The 16,340-nt window shown below is 44.5% G+C and overlaps 1 protein-coding gene across 4 annotated transcripts in view; it reads right to left on the bottom strand.

Annotated features, from left to right (window-relative positions):
- ckap5 (cytoskeleton associated protein 5) overlaps positions 1–16,340 on the bottom strand; it is a 74,375-nt gene that overhangs the window by 21,939 nt on the left and 36,096 nt on the right. For 2 of the 4 annotated variants that reach the window (XM_074631504.1, XM_074631505.1), the window contains exons 23-34: positions 10,264–10,392; positions 9,899–10,093; positions 9,661–9,787; positions 7,503–7,588; positions 6,979–7,089; positions 6,181–6,303; positions 4,448–4,597; positions 4,156–4,359; positions 3,933–4,068; positions 3,574–3,767; positions 3,307–3,482; positions 908–931 (exon numbers count right to left, since the gene is read on the bottom strand). In XM_074631504.1, coding sequence (XP_074487605.1) covers positions 908–931; positions 3,307–3,482; positions 3,574–3,767; positions 3,933–4,068; positions 4,156–4,359; positions 4,448–4,597; positions 6,181–6,303; positions 6,979–7,089; positions 7,503–7,588; positions 9,661–9,787; positions 9,899–10,093; positions 10,264–10,392 — 1,655 coding nt within the window. The remainder of the gene's footprint in view (positions 1–907; positions 932–3,306; positions 3,483–3,573; positions 3,768–3,932; positions 4,069–4,155; positions 4,360–4,447; positions 4,598–6,180; positions 6,304–6,978; positions 7,090–7,502; positions 7,589–9,660; positions 9,788–9,898; positions 10,094–10,263; positions 10,393–16,340) is intronic. The other 2 variants (XM_074631506.1, XM_074631507.1) reach the window with 2 other exon arrangements.

Below are 16,340 nucleotides of genomic sequence, written 5' to 3'. Positions count from 1 at the left end.
TGTTTGACTCGTGCTCCTTTGAGGCTAATCACAGTAAAACTGCTGATAAAGGCGGTAGGGGGGAGGATGACGGTAATGACAGTAATAGAAGCAGCTGGAGGTGTTGTTACCATGACAATGTTTCACTACAGTTCATAGTAAGACCGGTATCTCTACAGAGGACTCAACTGGACTAATACTAACATTCTAGCACTCAACTAGGGGTCGCTTTTGTTCACTAATACATCACATGTGCAGCATACCGACACACTGAGACAACCACATAACTGCTATATTTAGATGAACCAGAATCTATGTAAATGCTTCACTGTGGATCTAGCTGGGTGCAGAGTGAGCTATCACAATTGCAAACTGAGATTTATAAGAATATTTGATTGATAGGATTGATTAGCTCATCAGTGTCGTGACTTAATAGTCCTCTTGTTTGCCAAGTACAGAACCATAGAACCAACTGAAACTGATGAGAATTATAAAAGGTTCAAAAAAAGAATTTTTTAATTCAGAAAGCAGATCTTTGGAGAATACAAAGTGTCTGCGTATATTTTTAGCTGGCAAAATTGTGTAAGACCAAGCAGATGACAGTTCATCTCATTTCCAGGTACAGTATACACAACATCTATAAGTGAGGCGATGGGGTGATGGGGAAGAAGAATGAACCACAGGTACAAGTGAGAGCAGGACATGTTGAACATTAGTCTGGTGCTTTACCTACCAGGTGACAGTGGGGAGCAAGAATAGACCCTTTATTCCCTACCATGTGAAGAAGCACGACTAAAACTCAAATGTCCCAGCAAACCTTTCCGTTCATTAGTCTTATGAACGATGAGTATTGCGTTGCATTCAGAGAGGAGTTCTTACAATGACGACACGGAGAAGAGGAGCGGGGCGAGGAGGAAGAGGTACTCACATCCTATACGTGCGATACATTATTCTGCTCCGGAACAGAAGGTAGGCAGAGCAGAGAAAGAAGGAAATCACACAGGAAGAAAGATGAAGGGTTAAGAGAGAGACGGCCAGAAGACAGACAGCCACACACGCGCACGCACGCGCACGCGCACACGCACTGAGGTTGGTTTCGCACACACACACACAGTATGTGAGAGCAACCCAACATGCAAGGACTAAAACACAACACGGAGAAGGATTTAGATGAGAGCAGAACACAAACATTCAAAATATTTATGGCATGAATCTAACTGAGAACATGCTTATAAAACACAGCTGGAAGAGTTGGTTTTTAGTACATTCATTCAAGACATTGCATGCCCCACTAAAAGACTACTTATTTGAAAAAGTTTAGTGCATTCATTTGGAAGCATGCTATGGTCTCCTGCCAGTAAAAGAATCATTCAATCCAAAGTGTCATTTACTGACCAACATCACTGGATAAATGAGTTTTGTAAAATAAAACTTGGTGTATTCTAGAGTAAGGAGGGGAAACAAAAGAAAGAGAACCAGTGAAACTCCTCGATATCTACAGCGGCGTAAACACACAGGTCTTTTGAAATGAAACACAGAGAGGGCCGAGTTATTTCCTTCACCCAGCCACAGCTGGCTGGAGGCTTTTTAAAGCAGTGCAGTGTATGTTGGTTTGAAGTTGAATTCTGATGATTCTTAATGAATCAATATAATGATGATCTAGTTATAGTTCGTGTAGAAGCACCTTTAATTTCTGGAGGCATTCCTACTAGGGATGCACCGATACCAGTATCGGGTCCGATACTGTGCTCATGTACTCGTACTCGCAAAACGGCACCGATATCACTTTACAGCAGTGCGACGTTAACCTCTCGTCACCATCTTTCGGTTCCTCACGCTCCACCTCCCCGACGGTGCGGGCGAGACGGTGGTGCGCCCGACCCCACTGGGCCGGGATCCCACCTCAGCCGGAACACGCTGGCCCTCACTTGTATTGCGCCACGGGGTTTTGCTTGCACCCTCTGACTCGCGCGTGCGCTAGACTCCTTGGTCCGTGTTTCAAGACAGGTCGGGTGGGTTGCCGACATCGCCGCAGACCCCTGGCGCCTTTTACGTTGCCCGAGGCATGACGCGGTTGGGGGCGCACTGAGGACAGTCCGCACCGGGAGCAGGGAGCCCCGTCACGGTGCGCCGAGGTCCGGGTGGGGAGCGTTGTAAAGCTGCGGCCGCGAGCCACCTTCGCCCCGAGCCTTTCCAAGCCGACGTAGAGCCGGTCACGGCGCACTGCCTCGTATGCGTGGTATCGGTGCATCCCTATTTTCTACCTTGCAAATAATCCATTTCAGACAATCAAATCTATATGGAGGCCATAAATGCTACAGCTAATTATTCAAGACAGAAAACCCAACATTCTAGATCAGTGGTCCCCAACCGTTTTCCTTAAGGGACCCCCTTTCTACCATTGAGTAAACTGACCAAGTGACATATTGTATGAATATTTCATATTATATTCAATGCATAACAACAGTACAGAACAGCAGATAAACTGTACAATTAACCCAAATAATGAACGCTACAACAGCGATTACAAGAGCCACTGGATGACTTTTGAGCAGATTATTTGAATATTGCATCAGAGTTTTCCTGTTATTTTTAGGTATTATTTTTAGGAATTATTTTTCTTCCTGGGCTCTCCCCAAAGCCACCCAGATGCACCGGTGACGGGACTGAGGCGGAGTCGGGAGCTGGCCAAGCAACTCGGCACAGCGAGCGGTTGTAAGCGGAGACCAGCCCATACTACACGCCGCAGCAGGTACGCCAATAGCCCACTCCTTCTTCATATGCTCACAGCTGACCAGCTGTGTGGTTACCCCTCGAGAGCCGTGTGAGTGTTGACAGACCATTATTGAGGCAAAGCTGGTTTGACCGTGACGATAGCGTCCATCATCCAAGTCAGCATATTGCAGACGATATTTTCCGGAAGCTCTCAATATCCTCGTTAATTGCCTTTTGCCAACAACAATCTGTTGCAAAGCAAGTGTTGTCAACCTGTGTTGAGAACTCATCCCCAAGCTAAAGTAAAGCTTCATTAAACAGTCTCTATCCAGAGCCATCTACCACCAGGAACAGGTGCCTTCAGCAGGTGGCAGCTGGAATGGACGAGTTGGCCTTGTGTTCTGACAAAACTATTTCATTTGTCCCCACAAGTGAATCAAAACATAGGAATGGTGTAATGCGCACAAATTAGTCAATCATATGTATGTATATATATATATATATGCTCAAAATATTAGATTATTAGATATTTTGAGCAAGTGCTATTCATTAATGGGTTTCATTCAGCTAACGTTGGGATAGGGGGCAGCCCTGAATCCTGGGGGGACCTACTTGAGTTTGTTGGGGTCCTCCTGCTGTGCAGGCTTGCGGAGGAAGGTGGCACTGGGGTTAGTTGGGTGCTCTCTCTGGGACCTCTCTGTCGCACTCGGCTTGGCAGGAGCTGCAGCGGTCTTCTTGGCTGAACGCTTGATTCTCTCCTCCAGCATGCTCATGTCTTTCTCTGACAACTGAAGAGGATGGAGGTAAGAATCATGTTGGATTGTACAGAGTGTTGTTTTGGGATTGAGTCTTACGACAATGGTATCATATCTAGCTTACATTTCCTATTAGTTTGTAGACTTGTTCCCCGCAGACGTTGTAGACAGCCACCACGGTGTTCAGGGCAGCGTTGCGGACGGATGTGTCTCTGTCGCCGATGTGAACGGCAATCTCCTTCAGACACTTAGCTGGAGTCGGCTGACATACATTCATCCCGTAGCCCTCTATCAAACAACCCAACTCCTCCAGACATTCTGAGGACAGAGAGGGAAACACACAAACTATGTTGTTAGAATACTTCTCTTCCAATACTGTCACCCCATAGTGCGCCATTCAAGAGGCTTATAATGGAGCAGAACAGGTCTGGATAGAGATTGGTGCAGCTTATGACAGTTAGCTTGCGGTCTGTAGAGACCTACCGGCTCTCTGTTTGGAGTTCTTGGACTTGGTTCCATCCATGAGGAAAGGGAAGACCTTGGATGCTGGGTAAACCTTACACAGCATGGTCAGTATGGCCCGAACATCTTTGCGTACCAAATCCTTTGACTCTCCGACCTGAAGAAGAGGAGGAGAGAGGAAACTTAACAGCTTTAAAGTGGCTTTTTCTCTGAGTCATCACTGCCGAGTGTGATGTGTGCTCACCTTGAGGATGATGTAGGGGACGAAGGAGTTGGCCTCGTACTCAGTCAGGTGGTAGTTCTCTGTGTTCAGCATGGCAAACAGCAGCTTTAGATACTCCAGCACCTTCATCAGGACTGTGGTGTTGGTGTCAAAGAAGCGCAGGGTGAACCACTTCAGAATCAGGTCCAGACAGCCGATGGTGGCGTCGCTCTCACTTTCCAACCGCTGTCAAACACAAACGCACATACAGACTTTAATTGACAAAACCAGCCTACTCCTGATAAGCAATAAGTAGATTTAGACCAACCCGTACCTCAATCATGACTCCTATAGCCTTGACCTGTTTCTGGAAGTCAAAGTGAAAGAGCTCATCCTGCAGCCACTTGGCAAAGCAGCTGGACATCTGAGTTTTCAGCTGCTCCACGTATTCATCTCGAGGAGTGTTGAAGTTCCATTTCAAAATCTACAAAAGAAACATGTTGAGTCAAACTGAAGTCAAACAGTGGTTCTGTGTGATAGATAGGGTTGGGCCATATTGAAATTCTCCTACTGACAATATTGCTTTAAGAAAAACAAAGATATACGAAATAATCGCGCAAAAAAGCATAGATAGAAATATGTATGGACTGGAGACGCACATGTTGCAATACCCATAAGCGGCCACAATGTGTAGGCAGTAAGTGCCATTATATACAAGGGTCTGCTAATCAATAAATCAGATCAACTGGTTGTGCCTGCCCTCGTACAGACTCGTCACCGCTGACGATTGGATTTTTGTTGCCTTTGCTAAAGACCCGGTGATTGAGGCTGCTCTTTGCGTATTCTGTTTTCGATGATGAGTTTTCAGATGGCGGCGGAGATTTGTGGTGTCTCCGGCACACCTCTGTCCGTGTGCTAAAAACCTTATTCAGGATCCCGACGATAAACTGGAAAAGACAACCAAGACAAGCAGGGCCAAGAGGGCATGACCATTGAGTCAGTATTGTTGTCCCTGAAGTAGGCGAGATTGGAGCAAATATGATTAAAAACGTTATTTCTATAAAACGGTCGCTATATGGTGACAGTAGTACATGAAACAGGTAACCTGAAAAACATCATGTTCCTCTGTGTCCTCATAACGGCATCTGCAAGATTTCACAGACCGGGGGAAATCAATCAGTCAGAGCTGATCTGAGGTCTGCTGTCCATCTGCTGTCTATGAGGGCCGGCTGTCAATCACTCGCGAACTCCGACCAAACGGTCAAACTAGGCAGCGTTGATCAAATATGAATCAATATTCTGTTACATTAATGCCTATTTCTCTCTTCAGATGTTTTCAGAATCATCTTGTAGTGTGCACAGTTTAGCTGTAAAACAAAAACGTTTGTGACCCGGCAGCCATTGTAAAATCTGGTGAAGGAACACCAAGTTCTGGTCACATGACTGGAGCACAGCCAATAGGAACGCTCTCTCAATGAAATGACCTGTGATTGGTCAAAGTCTCCCGTCACGGGCTAGATGTTCTAAAGCCTGAAAACAGAGCCATGAGGAGGAGCAGAAGTCTAGTTTTCTCTAAGAATACTTGAATTACAATATGCTGAAAGGTTATTATGGAATTTTTGCCCAATGATGCCAAAAATATACTGACTACTGACACTTTCACTAAAGATGGGACTGACCCGATCCAATATCGGTATTGGGTTCTTATACTGACCTCATTCATGTATCGGATATCTGACTGAGGTTACCGATCCACGTTCAGGTATCGGTATCAGGTATCGCAACTGAAAAAAGTGGATCGTGCATCTCTACACCTAACGTTATTAGAAGCTGTTTTGGTGAGTTGCCTCTTAAAGTGGCGGTAGGCAGTATTTTTGTGGCATCATCGGGCAAAAATTCCATAATAACCTTTCAGCATATTGTAATTCAAGTGTTCTGAGAGACGGGAGACTTTGGCTAATGTACTATCAAAGAAACAAATGGCGTCTCCTCTCAGATATACAGGATGTGACTGCTGCTGCACTCAGCCACTGGGATCATAACATGTGTTTCAGCCTGTTCGGACACCTTCAGTTGCTTCTCCTCTTTGATCCTCTGTTCCTTAGCGTTGGGGATCAGGACAAAGATAGGCCCGGACTTATCTTCCTCATCTTTCTGGTTTTTGGCTGCAGGCTTCTTACCAGCTGCACCCTGAGAGGGGGAGGCAAGGAGAGAGAATGAACCCAAAGTGCTGTCTGTGGATGTGTACTCAGCATTGTGGGTAATCATGTTTACTCCTGGGCTTTTATGCATGATTTGGATGATATATGATAGATGTGTGTAGGTGACAGACAGAGTAGAGACAGGAGAGATCAAGGGGTGTTATATTGAAAAGATCTCAGTGCAGGTTAACACATAAACAGAGTGCAGAGACACTGATGTGATACTATTCCAAAAACATGAAACAAACACACACACGCACGCCCAGACACACATTCATGCAGTGGAGTGACCTGAAACCTTCAAGTGACATGTGCTCCATTCTGTAAACATGCATGTACTGCACTTTAGCGATTCATCTCATGTCAGCATGTTTGTACAATGTTAAACGGTTCAAACAGATGTGTGTTGATCTCATCTCACCTAACCCACGCGTGTCCATGTGCATTCGATTATACAGCGTTATATACAGAGGCAGTATTAGTGATTAGAGAGACGGGATTAGACTGGGTCAAGGCGGGGTTATTAACATCTGTGTCCACTGAGAAACTCTGCCCACGTCTGCTACTCAAGCGCTCTGTAGAGCTCACAGCTGGCTTTACTAAGCAGCAGCGGGTATGTGAAGTGTAAAAAACATTGTGGACTGAGTTTCATCACAAGGACTACCTGTTGACTGCTAGCAGCAGCCTTCCCTTTGCCGGGGGGCTTTTTACTAGCATTACTGTCCTTGTCCTTGGAGGGAGGGGGAGGGACAGGTTCCTCGGGAGGGGAGGGAGGCTGGGTGAGTAAAAAAACCACATCATATTTACACTTCACTGTCATGAAATGAAAACCAAATGGTGTGCATAATAATAATGGAAATGGAAATAATGTCAAATGTTCATGCCTGATATGCACAACCGGTAACAGGAGTGACATCAACTCAAGTACAAATGGTGGATGTGTGAATATTTACAAAAAAGACAGATCCTTTGTTAAGTAAACCTTCAAACCGTACAATTGGCGGGGTCAGACTGGATTTGTATCCAAACTGAATATGTCTCTCTCCTTTCATTATTGAAATAAATGGGGTGCAAAATCCGATCTGATCGCACCCTAAATCCAACTCGACTTCGGCTAGAAAGCCATTAAAACATGAGTCGAGCAGTATCGAATCTTCTCTGTTCCTGTGTGCACACTGAAAGACATACCTTCTTTCCGGCTGCTCCTCCTCCTCGGATCTTCTTAACTTCAGGTTTATTGTCAACAGAGTCCTCACTAGCTGGCTGCCTGGAGGCTGCAGAGGAGAGGTCAAAGTGTGTGAATAATACAATGTATTCAAATCATTACTGAGTACACATGGACTCCCATTTATATGCTGCTTTTATCCCAAGGCTCTCCTTCAACCACAAACTCACACACTGAGCTATCATACAAGGCTCTGGCTTTGCCGACAGGATCGGACACTGACATTATTGGGTGGATCAGCTGTCAGACCCAACCCTATTTACTAAGGGTGCTCCGATCAATCACTCATTTGCCTGCTTTCTCGGCGGCTCTTTAATTCGCTCCGAGAGCGATACAGCTGGACACACACATCTATCATTAGGGCCCGAGCACCGACAACGTCGGGCCGGCGAAGGCCCTATTGAAACTGAAGGAATTCTTCTTATTATTATTAGGGCCCGAGCACCGACAACGTCGGGCCAGCGAAGGCCCTTTTGAAACTGTAGGAATTATTCTTTTTCACAAAAATGAATTGCCTTTTTGATGACCTTAACATGCTCTAAAAGTTGTTAAATTTGGCACACTTAATCAGACGCGGTGAAAGTTTTAGTATTTTAAGGGTTTCTGGTTTTGGGTGTTGCAAAATGGCTCGCTAGCGCCCCCTAGAAAGTTGGGAAAATTGAGCCCCTCGCTCTGGTTTCACCTACATGTATGAAATTTGGCAGACAGATGTAACATGTGGAGACGCACAAAAAACGTGATTTTCGCCCATTTTTAGCGTTTTATAGGCCGTGTACTTTAACGAGCTCCTCCTACAGATTTAATCAGATCGACTTGAAATTTGGTCAGGACCATCTTAAGACCTTCAGGATGGAAAGTTATCAAAATGGTGAGTTTTCACTGAACGACCTGACCATGGCGTGGCGGTCATTTTGAGCCATTCGCTATGAAACAGGAAGTTGTATTAACTCAACTGTACATAATATATTAGATTTATATAGCGCTTTTTAAGGATCTCAAAGACGCTTAAGTCATAGTCCGATCTGCCCCAAATCTCTCAGCCATGACGGTGGTCCAGACCTGAGGTCGTTTTCATGTCAATATAGACTCATAACCCCGCCCCAAGATGTTAGCCACGCCCCCTTTCATAACTCATGAACCGTTTGTCGTAGAGTCTTGTGGCAGGCGTCATTGCGCTAGTCAGAGTTCCGGTTTCATTGTGCCTGGCCGCGTCAGTCAGCGTCCCGCCAGTACCCCCGACGCGCGGGAAGGTGCGAGTGCTAGTTCATCGCAGCTTTAATTTTTCAAAAGATTTAGATTTTTGGACATTACAACCATAGACTGTATACAATAAGTGGACGTTGTCACTGTGAGGTCACCCATTGGTTTGTGGAATGCTGTTTTGAAGCCTCATGTTCGGCATTTTGGTCGTCACCATTTTGTTTTTTGGCAACCAAAAGTGACACGAGAGGGCGGAGCTAGGTACAACTGAACGCAGAATAAGACATTTTCAGGCGACCAAAAAGGTTATAATTAACTTTGATGAACTGAAAACTCACTGTGAAAGGGTTAAAGTTCTAGGACGAAAACAAGGACAACTCCTAGACCGGACAACGCCGTGGTAGCGACCTGTCAATCACAAGGTAGCCCCGCCTTAAAGCATCCCCTGCTTTATGGTCTATTTGACTCTAAATGGCACCATAATTTACTAAATGAACATCATGCTGTATTGAAGAAGACTTGAAACTAGAGATTGAGACCATAAACTCATGTTTACAATGTTTACTGAGGTAATAAATCAAGTGAGAAGTAGGCTCATTTTCTCATAGACTTCTTTCGCCTCCTGCTGGCTGTAAGAAAGAATGCAGGTTTAAGCCACTTCAGCGCTGGCTTCACATCTCAGACACGGAGGTAGCCCTCTGGTTACAACACTCTGGAGTTAATGGAAATGTTTGGACGAGTCGGAAACAATCCTACGCAGCCACCACTGGAATCGAGGAGCACCCTCAGTATTTACATTATGTGTAAAAGATCTGGATATGGTGAGATGAGATATGGTTTGACATTGAGAATCTGTCTTAATGTGAGACTGTGGTTTGTAGTATTGAGTCTAAAAGTCCTTCATTGTAATGTCATAAAAACCTGAAGAAGCTCTGCTTGGCTCTGCAGAGCCTTTTCCCCCTCCGGTTTTGGCAGGAGCAGCAGGTTTAGCCGGCATCACTGCTCTGGCCTTCTCCAACATGGCTAACACCTGATCCTTAGAGCTAGCCTGCAGGGAGATGACGAGAGAGAGACATTGATTATTGCAGAGAAGACGGCTATGAACCAAAATGGATTTAGTTTAATTTGCTAGCCACTGCACAATATATTTGTTCAATACTTTGAGCTTCCCAGCAGCCTTTTCCATCTTGTCATAGCCCAGGTGCATCATGAAGGTAGGCAGGGCATCCTGAGCCTTCTTCCTCACATCTCCGTTTCTGTCCTCAAGGCAGACGTAGAGTTGAGGGACCAACTGCATCAGGTCTCCAGGTACTGTCCTCAGGGTTGGCAGCTTCTCTGCTAACCAGCCTAGCAACTGGGTGACGAAGATACTTTTAGGACTTTTCAAATCTGCATTGTGTGTCCTATGATTTTGCTCAGGAATATGGATGCCTGAAATTTCAATCTGGGTCCAGAAGGTACAAGAAAAAAATGGAAGTTCTCTTTTCGGAATAAGCAGTGAAGAGTATGTGTATCTGTGTGTACCTCCTGTCGTAGGAAAGGATTCTCTCTTTTCAGCTCGTCTGACATGTCTTCTCCATCCAGCCACTCCTTCATCCCAGTCTGCTCCACCCAGGCCTGTAGAGTGCTCATGGCAGCCGCCCTTACATTAGACTGCAGACAAACAAGAGAGACATGTCCATCATCACCACAGTCAGGGACGTGACACTGTTCTTTGAGCCACATGTTTCCACCTTCTCTTCGGATTGATTTGACTCTTTTCATCACATATATTCTGTACATTTTCAACACATATATTACCATTATTACTAGGGATGCACCGATGCCACTTTTTGACAGACCGAGTACAAGTACAAGTACGTACATTTGGGTACTCGCTGATACCGAGTACCGATACGAGTACTTCTCTGTTCCAAAAACCCTCGTTAACAGCCAGCTGGAGGCTGTGAGAGACACACGACAGGCCGGAGAGTTGCGAGGCGACCAGCTCTAGGTCGGCTTGGAAAGGCTCGTAGCGAAGGTGGCTCGCACCCGCAGCTTTCCAGCGCTCCCTGCTCCCGGTGCGGATTGTCCTCAGCGTGCCCCAGCCGCGGCCCACGTAAAAGGCGCCAGGGGTCTGTGGCGTTGTCGGTAACCCACCCGACCCGTCTTGAAACACGGACCAAGAAGTCTAATGCACGGAGTCAGAGGGTGCCAGCAAAACCCCGTGGCGCAATGAAAAGGAGAGCCGGGGGGAGGCTTCAAGATGGCAGAGAGAGTAGACGCATAGTGAACTTGCTCTCCCGAGTCGGTTAAATTAAACCCTCAAAACAAATGTAACTCGACAGTAAAAGTAAGATATGAGAAGAAAATATAATACAAGAAGTCGGAATAACAATAAAAAGCAAAACAAAACGCGAGAACAACCTGCAACGAAAGCTAACTCCGAACACGAAGCTAGCGAACACGAGGAGGACGCAACGGAGAGAATGGAACAAGACCACACAGAGATGCTGCGAGTGGGACTCGCTACCATCAGTAAAGATATAAAAGAGCTTAAACAGGAGTTACGACACGAACTAAACATGTTTAAAGGTCACATATTATACTCCATTTAAACTAGTTATTATAGGTCTCAGACACCTCCAAACCATGTCTCTGAAGTTTTTTTTTCAAAAAAACAATCAGATCATGCATTCCAGCATGTCTCTATAACCTCTGTTTCAGCCCATTTCCAAAAGTGCTGATTTCTGTGTCTGTAGCCTCTGTCTCCTCCCACTCTGCTCTGATTGGTCAGCGTTTTCTGTCAATCAAACGTCCTCAACAACACAGCGTCACCCTCCCCGCCCCCCTCGCGGCCTGAGAGCAGGGAGAGAGAGGAGCTAGAATAGAGCTTATAAACCACTTTAAAGTTTATAAACCAGAAACTTCACCCAGCGCACGTTACCGGAGGAATCTGATCAGAAATCGGCGACACATGATGAACATCTGCGGTCCAGATTCCAGGTTTTCCTGACGGTTTCTCTCAGGTAAATAATACTATTTATATCTCTGTTAGTTAGCTCAGTGTTTACCTCATGCATCAACTCTGTAAACCGTAAACATACACTCTGTTTTACGTCTGTCTTTACAGATCCATCTGTGAGAAATGACCGACAGAATCATCCCAGAGGAGAGCAGACAGCTGAGAGCAGATGGCTCTGTTTACATGGAGATACAGAGCTAACCCGGTAGCATGTAGCTACATGCTAACGGGTTAGCTCTGTTTACATGGAGATACAGAGCTAACCCGGTAGCATGTAGCTAACCCGTTAGCATGTAGCTACATGCTAACGGGTTAGCTACATGCTACCGCTATGACACGGTGTGTAAACACAGCGACCATCAGGGTGGAAAATAGAAGATGTGAAACAGTAGTCAGTTCATTATTTCTGCTAAAAGATAAATGTATGGAAGATCAGAGTAATGGTATATTATTTACAGTAGTAGCTGTCTCTGTGTTACCATGACTACAGACCACCGGAGCATAGCTTATCATAGTTTACCAGAGCTGAAGACTTTCTCCTGTACCATGTTAACATAACTAACTAACAGGTGAGATGATTACAAATGCTGTGAATAATTAATATTGTCATCTGTCTACTCAAATAAAGTTTGACTGTGAAACAGAAATGTGTTGTGTTGCTTACAGTCACTATTTACTACCTGTATTCTGCTACATGCATGACATCAAATATATATAATATATAAATATCATCTGTTTAAACAGTGTAATTACATAAAGCCTTTGTGAAAGAACATGTTATATTTAGATGATGGGAGTACATGAAGCCTGTTCTGCTGGTTCTTGCAGACTAACTGTAGGAGCTACTTTGCTCAAGTTAGGTTGAGGAGGAGAGACAGTGACGCGCTGTGGGGCGGGGTCAGCTACTGAAGGTTCTCTCTGGTTCGACCAGGAAACCCTCACGTGCCTTGCATTCTCTAATGACGTCAGAATACAAGGAAAAAAGCGGATTTTTTTTCTGCACCCATTTCCGGACAAACGGAGGAGAAAGAGAGAGAGGATGGTCTTTTATGATACTATGGTGGCCTGTAGACACACTGGGGACAGATATTGATGTTTAAAAGACATGGAAAAGTGCATTTTGCATAATAGGTGACCTTTAAAGTCGAGCTGAAGAGGGAGATGAAAGAAGAAATCACCAATCTCCGGCAAGAAATAGACCGTAAGCTAACAGAAAACCACCGTGAGCTACAGACGCAACAGGTGAGCATCACAGAAGCTCAGACCCGCATAGGTGAGCTGGAGGAGTGGAAGATGGACGCAAACGAGACACTGACGGCGGTGTGGGAGCAGACATGTCGGATGCAAGGGAAACTAACTGACCTCGAAGGAAGATCAAGAAGAAATAATATCCGAGTTTTCGGCCTACTGGAGGACACCGAAGGTAGCTCCACATCCAAATACCTGGAGCAGCTCCTGAGCGCTGAACTCGAGTTACCAGAGGGAACTAATCTCCAGATCCAACGGGCCCACAGGTCGCTCGCCCCAAAACCGAGCCAGAGCACCGCCGCACCCAGATCAGTGGTGGTCAACTTTCTGCAGTTTGAGACGAAGGAGATGATTTTAAGAAAAGCGTGGCAGAAGAAGATACACGTCGGAGGTAAACAACTTTTCTTTGACCATGACTATCCTACTGAAATTGTCCAGAAACGAAAGGCATATGCGGGCATCAAAAAGGCGCTCAAGGAAAAAGGAATCCGGTTCCAGACACCGCTCGCTAAAATACGGAGTGAAGACATACGACAGCGCCAGGGAGGCAGCCCGGGACATGAAGGAGAGAGGGTTCACGGTGGAGGTGCCAGGCGGCGACCCGGGACCTGCAGCGGAAGGGATGATGCGAGGAGCGGCGGAGTGGCAGCGGCAGGGGAAGGACCAGAGGCTGGGTACGGCGCACCGGGTGAGGGAGAAGCTGCAAAACTACCAGTGGAGATCATAAAACGTTTTGCTTAAAGAAAGAGATCCCACTGTGGACCAGGAGAAAAGCAGGTAGGGTTATGGACTGCAACAACATATAGCTGAATGAGAAGAGACGATGAAAAAATTTAAAGGAGCAGACTTTGCATCAAAGACTAATTAAAAAACATTGAACCAAGCTTTGCCCATATTCAACAGAAAAATGGCTATACAACGGAACGGATACACAGTGGAGATATCTGAATTCTTTTTTTTTCAGACTTCTTTAGTTTAAATATTACATTGAGGACCGGCTGGGAGAGGTCAGGTTGTTTAAGTTGGACTTATCTAGACGCAGTGAAACCCCACTAGTTGGGTGTAGTTCTGGGTCTAGGGAGGGGCCCTCAGTAGAGATGGGGAATTCCCCTCCACCCACCAACGGGGATTTGGGGATAAACGGGAGATCACCCCACATTTGGAGGTTCCTTGTATTTCTGGTTTGTAGTATGTTAATAACTGTTCATGTGTGTGTTGTTATGTTTTTGAGGGGATACGGTGAAATCAATCACACTAAGTGTAATGATGCAGTGTCAGGGACTTAAGCTGATGTCTTTAAATGTAAATGGTTTGGGTAATCCAATTAAGAGGGCCAAAGTCATGACTAAATTGAAAAAAGAGAAAATGCATATTACTTTTTTACAAGAAACCCATTTATCGCGACAAGAGCACGAAAAATTTAAAAGATTTGGATACAAAAACACATATTATAGCTCACATACTTGTAGTCATAAAAGAGGAGTGGCAATCTTGATATCAAACTCAGTTAAATTAGAAATTTTTAAAGAAATAAAAGACAAAGAAGGGAGGTATATCATAATAAAGGGCAAAGTTGATAATAATGTTCTAACGCTGGTAAATGTCTATGCGCCCCCCGATAGCGATAAACACTTTTTCAAATCCCTATTTGATATCATTGCAGTGGAAGCAGAAGGAATTTGTATATGCGGGGGGGATCTGAATGTAGTATTGAACCATAGTCTTGATACGACAAGCAAAAAAAAGAATAAGAACCAGTTAACAAAACTACTAAACACTACATGTTGTTGGATTTATTATGTACAAGAATGCTTACAATAACCTGACTGTTGGATTTGTTAGGAATAGAGTGATTGTGAGGAAAAGGGAGGTGGCAGGTGCTGTTTTCTTTTGCAAGGTCAAGGAGAGGACGGAGCCAGAAGGAGATAACGAAGAAGAAGACATGCAGCAGAAACATCACGTGCCATAACTCATGAATATTAATATTGTGTAAACTATGAATAGGCTGGATCAGGGATAGATTCAGACTTCACGAACTGACCCATGCACTGTATGTTGTCAGGGACACGTAGACTGGATCCAGATATCTGTATACTCTTTTATTTTTACTTATGCAACATTGATTGTTCGGAATAAATTGTATTATTATGCTTTAACCCGTCTGTTTGGAAAATCTCTTTGTCATACAAGATTAACCAACACGTAACTGGGCCTTGACCTCTTGGAGGTAGAAGGCCAGTTCCTTCAATGTGAAGAAATTGGTTTCCTGGATGTCTGGAGGAATTTTCACCCTTTAGAAAGAGACTATACGCATTACTCAATACCGCACTCAGTTTACTCCAGAATAGACTATTTTTTAATGCAGAAAGAGGACTGCTATAGGGTAACAGACTGCAGAATTGGAGTGGCAGATGTATCAGACCATAATGCCATATACTTAACTATTCAAATGGATAGTAGAAGGAAAAACACAGTATGGCGTTTAAATGTTGGCATGCTGAATGATAAAACAACTGTTAATGACATTAAATTGGAAATCAAAAGATATCTAGAGGAGAATGATAATGGGGAGGTGGACCCATCCATATTATGGGACACATTGAAGGCTGTAATACGAGGAAGGTTAATAGCTAGGGCATCATATATTAAAAAGGCCAGAATGAAAACGTACGATAAATTGATATTAGACCTAAAGGATTTAGAACAGAAGTACAAAAATAATAAGGACCAGAAAACGTATAAACAAATAGAAGATTTGAGGGGACAAATGGATGGGATATTGGGTCAAGAGGTGGAGAAAAAAGCAAGATTTGTAAAACAGGCATATTATGAGCTGGGCCCTAAATCCACTAAATTACTTGCCCGAAGGATACGCAAACAACAGGCCGATAACACCATACACAAAATTAAAGACCCCTGTACACAGAAATTGAAGAGTGATCCAAAAGAAATAGAACATATATTCCAGGAATATTATAAAGAATTATATACACAAACTTCTACAGCAGATGGAGAATCAATAAAGACTTATTTACGTACAATAGATCTGCCCTGTATTGGAGAGACACAAAATAAAACAATCACTGCAGAAATATCACTGGACGAGATAGAGAAGGCAATTGGTAGGATGAAAACAAACAAGGCCCCAGGTAGCGACGGTTTTCCTATAGAATGGTATAAAATATTCCGTAACGAACTGAAGCCACTTCTTCTGAGAACCTTTAACTGGATTATAAAGGAAGGCAAGACACCCCCATCATGGAAAGAGGCAATTATAACACTAATCCCCAAAGAGAACAAAGACAAGGAAAATTGTACCAACTACAGACCGATATCAATTCTAAATGTG

This window comes from Sebastes fasciatus, chromosome 4 (assembly GCF_043250625.1).
Source record: "Sebastes fasciatus isolate fSebFas1 chromosome 4, fSebFas1.pri, whole genome shotgun sequence".
Classification (NCBI taxonomy): Eukaryota; Metazoa; Chordata; class Actinopteri; order Perciformes; family Sebastidae; genus Sebastes; species Sebastes fasciatus.
Note: the sequence above shows the minus strand (reverse complement) of the source record. Positions and strands in the feature narration are given on the sequence as shown.